Below are 13,442 nucleotides of genomic sequence, written 5' to 3'. Positions count from 1 at the left end.
TGCTTCTTTTAATTCCAAAATTTCACACTTCACCTTTAAATCAGTTTCAGAAGTGTTTTGCAAATAGAATGTAGACCGGTGGTTCTCAACTCCAGTCCTCGGGACCCGCTGCTCTGCACATTTTGTATTTCTCCCTTATTTAACACACCTGAATAAGATCATCAGCTCATTAGGAGAGACTCCATGAACTGAACTGAGTGTGTCAGATAAGAGAGACATACAAAATGTGCAGAGCAGCGGGTCCCGAGGACTGGAGTTGAGAACCACTGATGTAGACAGATAAGAAATGCATAAATCCACAACAGCCATTTCTCCTAGAGAAATGCAATAGATCTAATAAAATAAGGTGACATGTTACGAAACCAACATGCAACTTAATGTGTTTCCAAAGGTATGGCCTTGAACTACATCCTCCAGAACAACTTCAAGGCAAATGTGGGTTTGAGACCCGATTCTCGTAAGATTGGTGTCCTTGTTACCGACGGCAAATCTCAGGACGAGATTATAGTGAATTCTCAGAAACTGCGTGACTCTGGCATTGAGCTCTATGCCATCGGTATGTTCTTCTCTTCTTGACATTGCTGACATACTATCCATTCAGTCACAATGGACTATGATAGTTTGCATGCCAGTGATAGACACTCAACCCAGAGCTCTCCTGTGTCCAAACATCTCACATCTTTTTATTTGGCAAGACTACAGCTTGATCAGTGTCTCTTTGACGCAGCTGAAGTAATTGAGATCTTTCAATAATGATCTCCTCTTGGCTTCTAGGTGTGAAGGATGCAGATGAAAATGAGTTGCGATCCATTGCATCCCACCCTGATGATATTCACATGTACAATGTCAAAGACTTCTCCTCCCTGTTGGACATTGTGGAAGACTTCACTGTTAACCTCTGTAACAGTGTTAAAGGCCTAGGCACAGTCAGTCACATACTTGACTAGTGTTTGTTTTGACAGAAAAACAACCTGTGAGTCTAAACAAATCTATTCTGGTTCTGTTCTGCAGACGACAAATAATACAGTTTTTCTCAATTGTTAAAACACTAAAACCCATTGGCTGAATAAAGTTCTCAGTTACCTGAACTCAATTAGCTAATTGTGCAGTCTGTTGTCAATACCTTTAACCATTTCACATGGTAAAACACAATTTGCAGATCTCACTTAGACTTTTCAGCCAAACTCTAAACACATTCTCATCCTCAAAACACATTCTGCACTCCAATGCACATGTCATCCATACTGGTAAACACAAGAGGCAACAATCAAATACAAATAAAGAACACATGTCATTGATTGAACACAACTGATTTAACCTGTTTCAAATGATGCCCAAAGACAAGAAGAAGCACACTGATCACATGTTTACTCCTTTGATTTTTGTCCCTTTTAGTATTGTATACTGTAGTACAGTGCATTGTAGGCTGTATACTGTACAATGAACAAATCCTATGGCCCTGAACATTGTGCTTTCCATTTGTTAACAGTACTGACTGCTCAATAGATTTTGACTGGTTGCAGGTTCATATCAACAAAGAACAAAGAACAAGTAGTAATAGTGATCAATTTTGAGCTACTATGATAGAACATGTTTTCGTTCATCAAAAGACAATGATGGAAAAATATGAAATTTGTTTTGAGATCAAAAATGTACTTCTCCCTGAACTCTTTGATGGTACAGTAAGGTGTCACGGGTAAGTCTAAACAGAATAGCAGTCCATAGGTATCTTTCGAGAACTATATGTTTTGAACAATGGGTTTTCTATTTTTTGGTGTATTGTTTACTGACTGCTTGATAGTGTATATCATTTTGATCAATTTGTTTATGATTTAAGAGCAGTGTTTGATTTTGAACACAGGTAAAACTGTTTTGAGGCGAAAGTTTCATTTTGCGAGAGGATTCAGAGGCTTCAGAAATTGTTTTTTAGAAATTTAGAAAAACTGTAATGTCTAATAGACATGAACAAGTTCTTTGAAAAAGATCTATGACCTTTGAAACATGTCTCATCTTCATGCTCTGTTTCATGCAATTTCAAGTATGTTAAGAGTCTCAAAAGCATCAAAAAAGAATATTAAAGTTTGAAGCATTGCCACGGCAACAGTATCTAAGATATCAATAATCCTTTCACAGGCCTACATCTGCCGTGTGTCTACATTATACACATAAAGTTTGAAGCAAATTGAGTAAAATAAGAGGGTGATTTCAAAGTATTTTGAAAGTGACACACTATAACTTTGACTCACAATAGTCACGTCCATGTGATCGGCCTCTTACAACGAACACACTACTGAAGTTTAATCAAGATCAGTCAATGAATGCAGAAGTTATAACACACTTCCTGTTTCTCTTTTCTCCCTGAAAATTCGTTTCCTCGCCACGGCCAAACCGTTCGAGATATCAAAAATCTGTCTGCAATTTAGCATCCTCAATGTCTTGACTTCATGCTGACCTATTGTCAGGGATCACAGAGGATGCAGACAAGATGGTAAGGTTAATGCTTTTATTGCAGATAGTGCGGAGATGCAGACAGAAGGTGAGTAACAGCAACACAGAATAACAGTGAATGCTTAGCTGGTTGTTAATGTCTTTCTTTCTCTTTCTCTTGTAGATTGTCTTGACCCGTCCTTCGGATGAGACGTTAAACCAAGGTCCTGACTCTCTGTGGTCATTAAAAATCCCAGGATGTCCTTCGAAAAAGAGTAGGGGTGTAACCCCGGCATCCTGGCCAGATTTGCCCCTTGGCCCCTGTCCATCATGGCCTCCTAATCCATATACTGATTGGCTTCATCACTGTCTCCTCTCCACCAGTATGCTGGTGTGTGGTGGGCGTTCTGGCGCAATATGGCTGCCGTCGCATCATCCAAGTGGATGCTGCACATTGGTGGTGGTTGAGGAGATTCCCCCATCTATGTAAAACGCTTTGAGGTCTCAGAAAAAGCGCTATATAAATGTAACGAATTATTATAATTATTATTAGATGATTTCGGGTAGCAGGCTGAAGAGGATGGCAGGCAGGACGGAACGGAGAAGATGCGTAGCAGGTAAGTATCCAGATAAGTGTGAGGAAGTCTGTGGGTCACGTAATGACGAATAGACGAGACCAGACAAAGAGTGAGTGACTAAGTGCTGCATATAAAGGTGAGCTGGTGATGGAATCCAGGTGACGGTGATTACTAATTAGAGGAGAGTGAGTGCAGGTGTGCGCCAAGGAGGATTCTGGGGAGTGTAGTGCAGAGACAGAGGAGGAAGACAGACGGTGGATGTGACATAACTCCCCCCTCCCGCAAGGCGCGTCCCGCGCCGAAGAAGGCAGCATACGGGAGGGGGGGTGGGCATCCTGGAGTCCGTGACGGGAAGGTGGAACAGGTTCAGAAGTACGGACTTCAGGATGGTGGCAGGACAGACAGAGGAGGATGTGAACACGACGGTGCAGACAGAACAGGGGACCATGGTGGTGCTGGCAGAGCAGGGGACCAAGGTGAAGCAGGCTGATCAGGGGACCATGGCGGTGCAGACCCTTCGGGTGGCCACGGCGGTGCGGACACTTCGGGTGGCCACGGCGGTGCGGACCCTTCGGGTGGCCACGGCGGTGCGGACCCTTCGGGTGGCCACGGCAGTGCGGACCCTTCGGGTGGCCATGGCGGGGACGACTGATAGCCCCCCCCCATATCAGGCTTTACCACTGGACTGGAAGAGGCAGGGGGCGAAAGCTGCTCTGGACTGGACATGACCAGCGGCAAAGAGAACTCTGAGCTGGACAAGACCAGCGGCGAAGAGGGATCTGAGCTGGGCGGAACCAGCGGCGAAGAGGGCTCTGAGCTGGGCGGAACCAGCGGCGAAGAGGGCTCTGTGCTGGGCAGCGACGAGGGCTCTGTGCTGGGCAGCGACGAGGGCTCTGTGCTGGGCAGCGACGAGGGCTCTGTGCTGGGCAGCGACGAGGGCTCTGTGCTGGGCAGCGACGAGGGCTCTGTGCTGGGCAGCGACGAGGGCTCTGTGCTGTGTAGCGATGAGGGCTCTGTGCTGGGCAGAACCAGTGGCGAAGAGGGCTCTGAGCTGGGCAGGACCAGCTGTGAAGAGGGCGTTGAGCTGGACAGGACCAGCTGTGAGGAGGGCGTTGAGCTGGACAGGACCAGCTGTGAGGAGGGCGTTGAGCTGGACAGGACCAGCTGTGAGGAGGGCGTTGAGCTGAACGGGACCAACAGGGAAGGCTCTGTGCAGGGCAGGACCAGCGGTGTAGGCTTTGGGCTGGGCAGGACCAGCGGTGTAGGCTTTGGGCTGGGCAGGACCAGCGGTGAAGAGGGCTCTGTACTGGACGGAACCAGCGGTGAAGGCTTTGGGCTGGGCAGGACCAGCGGTGTAGGCTTTGGGCTGGGCAGGACCAGCGGTGAAGAGGGCTCAGTGCTGGGCAGGACCAGCGGTGAAGAGGGCTCAGTGCTGGTCGGGACCAGCGGTGAAGAGGGCTCTGTACTGGACAGAACCAGCGGTGAAGGGGGCTCAGTGCTGGACGGGACCAGCGGTGAGGGCTCTGTGCTGGACGGGACCAGCGGGGAAGGCTCTGTGCTGGACGGGACCAGCGGTGAAGAGGGCTCTGTGCTGGACGGGACCAGCGGGGAAAGCTCTGTGCTGGATGGGACCAGCGGTGAAGGGTCTCTGCTGGACGGGACCAGCGGTGAAGAGTCTCTGCTGGACGGGACCAGCTGTGAGGAAGGCTCTGTGCTGGACGGGACCAGCGGTGAGGAAAGCTCAGTGCTGGACGGGACCAGCGGTGAGGAAAGCTCAGTGCTGGACGGGACCAGCGGTGAAGAAGGCTCTGTGCTGGACGGGACCAGCGGTGAAAAAGGCTCTGTGCTGGACGGGACCAGCGGTGAAGGCGGCTCTGTACTGGACGGGACCAGCGGTGAAGGCGGCTCTGTACTGGACGGGACTAGCGGTGAAGGCTCAGTGCTGGACGGGACCAGCGGGGAAGGCTCAGTGCTGGACGGGAACAGCGGGGAAGGGTCTCTGCTGGACGGGACCAGCGGTGAAGAAGGCTCTGTGCTGGACGGGACCAGCGGTGAAGGCTCTGAGCTGGACGGAACCAGCAGTGAAGGCTCTGTGCTGGACGGAACCAGCGGCGAAGAGGGCTTTGAGCTGGACGGAACCAGCGGTGAAGAGGGCTTTGAGCTGGACGGGACCAGCGATGAAGAGGGCTTAGAAGACTTTGGCTCTGGCTCGGGGAGAACGACACTCACAGACTCTAGCGGGCAGGCGACTGGCTCTGGCTCTGGCGGGCAGGCAGGATGAACGGGTTTGGCTGGGCTGATTTTGTGTGAAGCATACTTGCAAGGTCTTCGGACGGACATCAAAGGGGGATCGGCCGCGCATGAAACCAGTCCTGGACGGCCATATACTGATCCGATGGCTGGTTTGATGGTGGGCGTGGTGGAGATGGCTGGAGATGGTGGTTGAGTGGCGATGTCCTCCACCTCACCTACGGTGAAGTTTGAGCCACTCAACCACAGCACATGATCCAGGTACTGGACAAACGTGCCTGGGATGACGCCGCTGGAGCTTGCTGATACAGACTATCATCCAAACCGCCCCAAAACACAATTTTTAGGACTTCGTCTGTCCAGCTTACCCCATTAGAAATTTCCAGGAATCCAGCGACATAATCCTCGATAGGGAGACGGTCCTGAAAACAATGGATCAAACGATCGGCTGGGGTTGATAGGAAGCGGCCAACTTCCATGTCTTTTGGGGCTGGTTCTTCTGTAGTATGGTCTGGTCTTCTGTCAGGGATCACAGAGGATGCAGACAAGATGGTAAGGTTAATGCTTTTATTGCAGATAGTGCGGAGATGCAGACAGAAGGTGAGTAACAGCAACACAGAATAACAGTGAATGCTTAGCTGGTTGTTATAGCTTTCTTTCTCTTTCTCTTGTAGATGATTTCGGGTAGCAGGCTGAAGAGGATGGCAGGCAGGACGGAACGGAGAAGATGCATAGCAGGTAAGTTTCCAGGTAAGTGTGAGGGAGTCTGTGGGTCATGTAATGACGAATAGACGAGACCAGACAAAGGGCGTTTTTCCACTGGGTTCGTTTGCTGCGGTCCGAACCCGAGTGCGCTAGTTCCCGGCGCCTCCCGCAGCGTTGGTCTGGTTTCACACTCAATTAATTGTATCGAACCCAGGTGCGTTTGCAGTGATCTTACGTCATCGCAAACGCAATCAAACAATGATATCGACAGTGATACGCATGCGCGGGATACTATACTTCCTGAACAAGCGCGCACCCGAGTCCGTGTTGCTTGCACATTAACGCGAACCGCGCCACGGTTCGGGAGCAACCGAGCTCAGACCACCTCCTCCAGCTAGTCTCGGGTTCGGTACTCTAGTGCGCACCCGGGTCCGATGACAGCGTTCACATTAACGATTTTTCATGCGAACCGTCCCCCGGTCCGCACTAAACTGCCAGTGTGAAAGCGCCCAAAGAGTGAGTGACTAAGTGCTGCATATAAAGGTGAGCTGGTGATGGAATCCAGGTGACGGTGATTACTAATTAGAGGAGAGAGGAGAGTGAGTGCAGGTGTGTGCCAAGGAGGATTCTGGGGAGTGTAGTGCAAAGACAGAGGAGGAAGACAGACGGTGGATGTGACACCTATATATTGTTTTATGGTGCTTAATTTAACCCCTTGTTTGGGTCTTAAATATAGACACCTTCTACCTTATTTTGTTTATTCTCAGGTTAGGTAAAGTCAGTCGAATTCGTTCTAAACAAAAAGTATATAAATTTCCATACTTACATTTCAGTCGAAAGACTGCTCCGTGGTTTAGTTCAGCTCAATATTTTGTAAAACAGAGACTTAAGGCAGGCGAGCTTCTTAATTTCAATTATATGTATTTTTTATTAAATACAGGTTAACTAGTTTACATAAACGGTACTAATATATAAAATAAAAATAAAAGTAAATCAAAACCAAATATTTTACAAGCTTTCATCTTCATGAGGCGCAATAGCAAGGCATCTAACACCGGAGAGGCCGTCCTTGGTGAATCAGCGTCTGACTGGACATGTCATTCCAGCTCTTTTAACCCTCATAGGTCGGCAATCACGCCGGCGTGATCTGCTCGCTTTTTTCCTTATGAGTTGAATTGAGACCCGAAATACTCTTTTGACTTTGATTTTACAAACAAGTTTCATACATCAATCGATTCTGTTAAATGTGTATTATTTTTGTGTATACTCACAATAAAAACAAAGTGTTGTGCTTTTTGCCAAATAAAGAAAAATAAACACGAGGCGAGTTCTGCCTTCTCTCTGCCAGTGTAGTCCATTCTGAAACGCGTCCGAAAATGAACAATAACTCAGCGAATACTCAGTCAAACAGGCATACAGACACACAGGCATGAAGCTTGAATTCTCTTCTTTTAAATGAAGTAATTTATATAAAAAACAAATATTCTCATCTTGTGAAATCTGTATTAAAAGAGAGCGATTCCAGTTGAGCTCATTAGAGCCGATTCAAAAGTAATGTGACCCGCTCACGGAGAGCACGCGCTATTCAAACGCAAATTTCTGAGGCAATCCGCGCCCCCATCAGCTGGAGAAAACCAAAACACAAGTTTATTCAGATCATTACTTGTTTACACCGTCTCGCAGTGCTGTGAGGAATAATAATAATGGAAAATGTACCTCAGAAGTGCGGGTATATCGAGGAGCGAGATGAGGAATACGAGTAAGTTTTTTTTCCTTCTCGGGTTTCTGTTTATGAATGAATGAACGGCAGAGATGCGCGCTGTTTACCACAGCTGGCAAAGACAGTTTAAATTTAAATTGCGTGTGTGAATGAATGATGATGTTTTAGCAAACTGTATTGCTATACTGAGATGAGTAAAAATCGACTGAAATATGTTGAAATAAAATGTAGGCTATTTGTATAAGCAACGTATTAAATTGCAAATTAACATTTATATGCCCTAATATTTCATGAAAACAACGTTACAGTCAGGCGAAATATGAAAGACAACATTTTGTTGACTAGATTTGGGTACAGTTTTTACTGTAGAATATACTGCCACATCAAATAAGCTTTTGTTTAGCCATTTCTATATAAAATACTACTTTTGTCAAAAATAAAGTCATCAACTAAGATGTTAGCTGTTCCAATGTTGGCTATATTCAAACTAATGAATACATAGATAAAATGTAGGCCTATAATCTTTTTTTTTTACAAAGAAAGAGTACACTTGAAATATTGTTGAAATTGTAATTATTGTTGTAATTGTAACCTTTTTAATAAAATAGCAAAACATATTTACAAGATAGATGTAAGGGACCGTTCGGTATTTATGGAAGGGGCCACCGGAGGAAAATAGGGGAGGGTCATGTCTTTTTATTATTTGTTGAGGGGAGGGTCATCCAACTTTTTTTAGTCTAGGGGGAGGGTCACCCAACTTTTATAATCATGAAAACAGCAACATTTCAAAGTGGCTTGTTTGGTGCTATTTTTTTTTTCCATTTAGCTTCATGTTGATCTCGCGTTATCAGCCCCCCTTCGATATCAGATGGGTCTGACCCAACAAAAATCCAGTTTGGCGCTGTTTGACAGTGCGTGCGCACTTCAGTTCGCGCTTAGAAAAAGTGCATCATGTCAGAACAGAATGCCAATTAAATGTTTACCCGGCAAAGCTTTAAAGCACGAGCAAATAATGAATTTTTGCGATTGCGAATAAGTGCACAGTGTCCTGTGAGTAACTCTACCGCTGCATTAACATGTGATGTGAACGTACGTTGAGTTTTACAGCACCAGAACTGCAGCTGATAGAATGTGCGCTGTAGCGCGATACCATATTTTAGTTTCCATTCTTATTTTGTTTCCACGATGTGTAAGTTGTAGGGCTACCACATCTTTAAATTACTATTAGTATTATTTAAGATAACATAATAGACCTACAACACAAAAACTAGTTGAGGATAAATTCGTTAAAATTGTCCGATTCCAGTGTTATGAACGTAACATTTGCAGTCAAAACTTGAAATATAAATTCTCAGAAAATGCATTTAATACCAATATTTTGAAACGTCTGAAAGGAGTCAAGACATTAGAAAAATATCGGTCTACACATGCGTTTTATATTTAATATGAGGGAAATCTTTAACTTTTAGGTGGCAAAATATTTTTTAGTAATTCTATAAATTACACTGTGCAAACCAAAAAATATATACCCACCGGATGAATAAAGATCGGCCTCCACAGAACATAAAATATTATTTTAATTTTATTTTTCGTGTTCGCATTTATGTAAAAAAAAAAAAAAAAAAAACAATGTTACGGGTGAGACAGTTCTCCATTACGGACATGACTGCTCTGAAAGCGACTTTAAAAATTTCACAGAGACCTCAAACAGAAAGCACAACGCCTTTCTTTAAAGTGAATTTCATTTTTTTATTAATTGTATCTTAATTTTAATCAATGTTTCATCTGGATTTAATAAATAATAAGTAAATATAGTAGCCTAGAAAATAGATAGCCTAATCATGACACGGAGGCGCGGGCGAGTGAACTGGACTTGTCTCATAAATGAACCGAAACTCAGCGTAAGGTATGCTACTTGCCTCACAGACCTGAGAAATATATAGAAAGCTTGAAATTTCTACTTTTAAACAGAACAATTCAGAACGAAGGAAAACAGACTGCTTTCTGCTTATGAAATGTGCATTTCTCTATGGCGCGTTCTGAGAAGATCGCGACGCATCGTCAACTTCATCTTTGCAGTCGACACAGAAAACACTTGTTTATTAATAAACAATTAAAATGTCTCCTTGCTATATTTGACATATTAATAATCATTACTTTTGCTGGTTCTTTGTGACAGCTTTTAGATGCTTTGTTGGCAGCGCCACCCACATGTTGAACGAGTCACACCGCATCAGCACCGAAAACATGATTTTTTTAAAATCTAAAATCAAAAATCGTGATACGAACCGAATCGTTGGTTTGGTCTATCGTTACAGCCCTAGTAAGATGAGAAAGCAAGAGTTTATGGTTAAAAAAAAAAAAACAATGGCTATCTGAACATCTTTGCCAAGCGCAAACCAGTACAGAAGTAGGCTAAAAATTATCGGGGAGGGTCATGCCTTTTTTCACAATCATTTTGGAGGGTCATAGGAAAATGTATTGCTGGCGAAGGGAGGGTCATGTCTTTTTTGACAACAGATCTCAAAACTCCTCCGGTGGCCCCTTAAATAAAAAACGAACAGTCCCTAAGCAAAATCTTAAATGGTCAGTATAAGTCTTCTTCTAAATATATCTTTTGTCCTTGCATTGTGGCTCAGTCAGTGTCACACCTGAATGCATGGCTCATTATGCAGAGTGGGTGGGACATTGTATTCTCAGGTGTAAACCACTCCTCGTTCACGCCCCTCTCGCATATTGGCTTTCCAAGCAAAACCTGTTTTACATCAATTTAAATCAATGTATGGTTTTATGTGAACGATAAAGCAAGACTATTTTCACATAATTTTGAAGAAAAAACTCTAGGCGAGGACATCCATTAGTCAAAAGTCTTATTGCCACATATTTAGTATGTGTTTTGTGGTCTTATTTCAAAAACTTTAATTTTTAGTTTTTTCGATAACCACGCATAAACATTATTCTCTAAAAAAGGAAAACATGTACATACATGTGGCTCACATATTATTGTAGCCCTGTTTGTGCTATATAGAGTGAATTTACACCTTTGCCATTAATATGTTTATAAGCAACTGAAAAAAGCACAAATGTCAGGGCATGTCAGAACATCTCAAGGGCCCCAAAAACAGCCCAGACCCCAGAGGGTTAAACCCCTGAGGTCGGCTGTATCGCCGGCGATACCAGCTCGCTTTTTTTTTATTAGTGTAAAAGAAACTCATAAATACTCTGTTGTCTTTGATTTTCCATAGGAGTTTCATACATCAATCGATTCTGTTAAATGTGTATTATTTTTGTGTATACTCACAATAAAAACAAAGTGTTGTGCTTTTCGCCAAATAAAGAAAAATAAACACGAAGCGAGTTCTGCCTTCTCTCTGCCAGTGAAGTCCATTCTGAAACGCGTCCGAAAATGAATCATAACTCAGTGAATACTCAGTCAAACAGGCATACAGACATACAGGCATGAAGCTTGAATTCTCTTCTTTTAAATGAAGTAATTTATATAAAAAACAAATGTTTTCAACTCATGTAATCCTTTTGAAAGCAAGGAGAGGTACCGTTTTTCCTTCTCCCTTCATTATCTCTAATGAGCTGAGGCCGCCCCGCCCCCGGCACTATTCACATGGTAAATAGTTTAGGTGATCTAGTATGCAGCGCACACGCCCCCCGATCAATTCCATAAAAACACAGTTTCTTCATCAGACTTACTGATAGTTCATCGCGTTTTGATTATGGCACGCTTCTCCGGTAAAGACGCCCTTCAGATGATTCTGGACAGCGAGGAAGAATGCACCTTTTCCTCAGAGGAAGATTGTAACTTGGACGACGAACGGCAGCATTTTGAATAGCGAATTAATCCCGCCGAGGACACAATTTCGGAGTAAGTTTTACTGTTATATAATTATTTTTCTGATATATCTGCTTAGTGTTGGCTAGCTTTTGGCATCTTACATGAAAGATTGCATAACAATATCCCTAACATTCGTGTATATGCTCAAGTGTAAACTTTTTCAATGTGATAGGCTATTACTCTCTAAACATATTTGTATATTAAATATATTTCACTCAGTTTTGATTAGCTTATAACACTGATTATCATGCTAAAATACTGCCGTATGTCTTATGTACCTTATTTGTGAATATCTGCTTAAGTGTAATGTGATTTAGTCTAAATATATTTCAGCCTCCGGTAAAATATGTGATAGCCTAGGCCTACTGTCTAAATACTAGACATTTTATATATATATATATATATATATATATATATATATATATATATATATATATATATGCTTTATGGTTTTGGTTAAACTATCACACTGCTTATCATGCTTCAATACTGCCTTATGCACAGATGTTTGTGAATACAGGTGTAAATGTTTGAAATGTAGTGATGTGTCGTTCGCGAACGATCCGTTCATTGCGTGCGTCACTAAATGCGTGCGGTCTAAATGGCTCATCAACAGATACTCGCGGTGACGCGGTGATATTTCTCTGTCCTATGGACCATCAACAGATATATACATAGATTGTGCGTCCATAACAATTAATTGCCCATCAGTTTACTTTGGATAATGTATGCTAAATATTTTTTGTTGTTGTTGTTTTTTAGGAATATGACTGCAGCTAGCTCTCCTTCTCCAGCACCTCGCAGAGGGGCACGCAGGTGTCGTTCAGTTCTCCGTATGATGGAGAATCTTCCCGAGTAAGTCCACAGACGGAATATTTACAGATGAAATATAATTGTTTACATCATCATAATATAAAAGTACATATTCTTGTGTGATATTACAAAAACTGTTGTCTTTTTTTATCCATGGCCATTAGTGATCGATAATGATAATAATACAGTGTCTTTGATTGTGTTATCAGTATGCTCACAGTGTGTTTTGTTTTGTTTTTTACAGATGTGACAATGAACTTGTCCAAGCACCTGTCCCGAAGAGAGCCAAGGCTAACTAGCAGGCAAGCAACAGGCAGTCCACTCTGGCATGGAAAACAGAGACTGATGTTGACATGGTTCCACAGACTGTGCGATTCCGTCCTGCACGAGAAACTGGACCGCAACTGAGCCCTGTAGACTCACAATCGCCCATGAGTCTATTCAAACAATTTTTTTCAGGAAGTGCTGTCAGTGTGCCACTCTGTGCCACAACTCTGTGCCACAACACAGGAATTTACTGTGAGATACCTGCCTTTACTTTTGTTTACCGCTCACAATTGCTTTGTTTATAGCAGACTGATTATTTTTTTATTTTGCTCACATTTTATTTGCTTAGAACAAATTTAGAACATTTAGTTCCTCCACATAGAGGAATTACAATAAAACAGATTGAAAAACAAAATCTTTGAATCTCCTCTTCTTTGTTCAGGCACTTGATGGCCCATAAGCCACTGGAAGAGTGTATGTCACACCCCTGGTCTGAATCTCATTAATATTGATGGGCCATTGGGCCATTAATATTGATGGGCCACCCCTCCCATGCATAAACCTCTTCTGACAAAAAAACTGTTTTAGAAAGTTCAAATCAATGTACTGTTTTATGAGAACGATAAGGCAGGATGATTTTCACATCATTTTGAAGCCAGAACTCGAAGTTCGACAAAATTCATTAGTCAAAAGTCTTATTGACACATATTTAGTATGAGTTTTGTGGTCTTATTTCTGCAACTTTCATTTTTATTTTTTCCAATAACCACGCATAAACATTATTCTCTTAAAAATTCAAACATATACATGCATGTTGCTCGCATATTATGGTAGC

At 43.1% G+C, this 13,442-nt stretch overlaps 1 protein-coding gene across 1 annotated transcript; it reads left to right on the top strand.

The window, feature by feature from the left end:
- Positions 1-359: 359 nt before the first annotated feature.
- On the top strand, positions 360-5,943 carry LOC309480255 (uncharacterized protein; the record flags this gene model as incomplete). The annotated part of the gene is made up of 4 exons (XM_082144666.1): positions 360-556; positions 775-4,579; positions 4,874-5,023; positions 5,930-5,943. The coding sequence occupies exons 2-4, from the start codon at positions 3,730-3,732 to the stop codon at positions 5,941-5,943; spliced, it is 1,014 nt and encodes a 337-aa protein (XP_082000792.1). The 5' UTR covers positions 360-556; positions 775-3,729.
- Positions 5,944-13,442: the final 7,499 nt, after the last annotated feature.

Source organism: Leuciscus leuciscus (genome assembly GCF_965113295.1).
Source record: "Leuciscus leuciscus genome assembly, chromosome: 18".
Classification (NCBI taxonomy): Eukaryota; Metazoa; Chordata; class Actinopteri; order Cypriniformes; family Leuciscidae; genus Leuciscus; species Leuciscus leuciscus.
The sequence above is the reverse complement of the archived record's forward strand: the minus strand, read 5'-3'. Positions and strand labels throughout refer to the sequence as shown.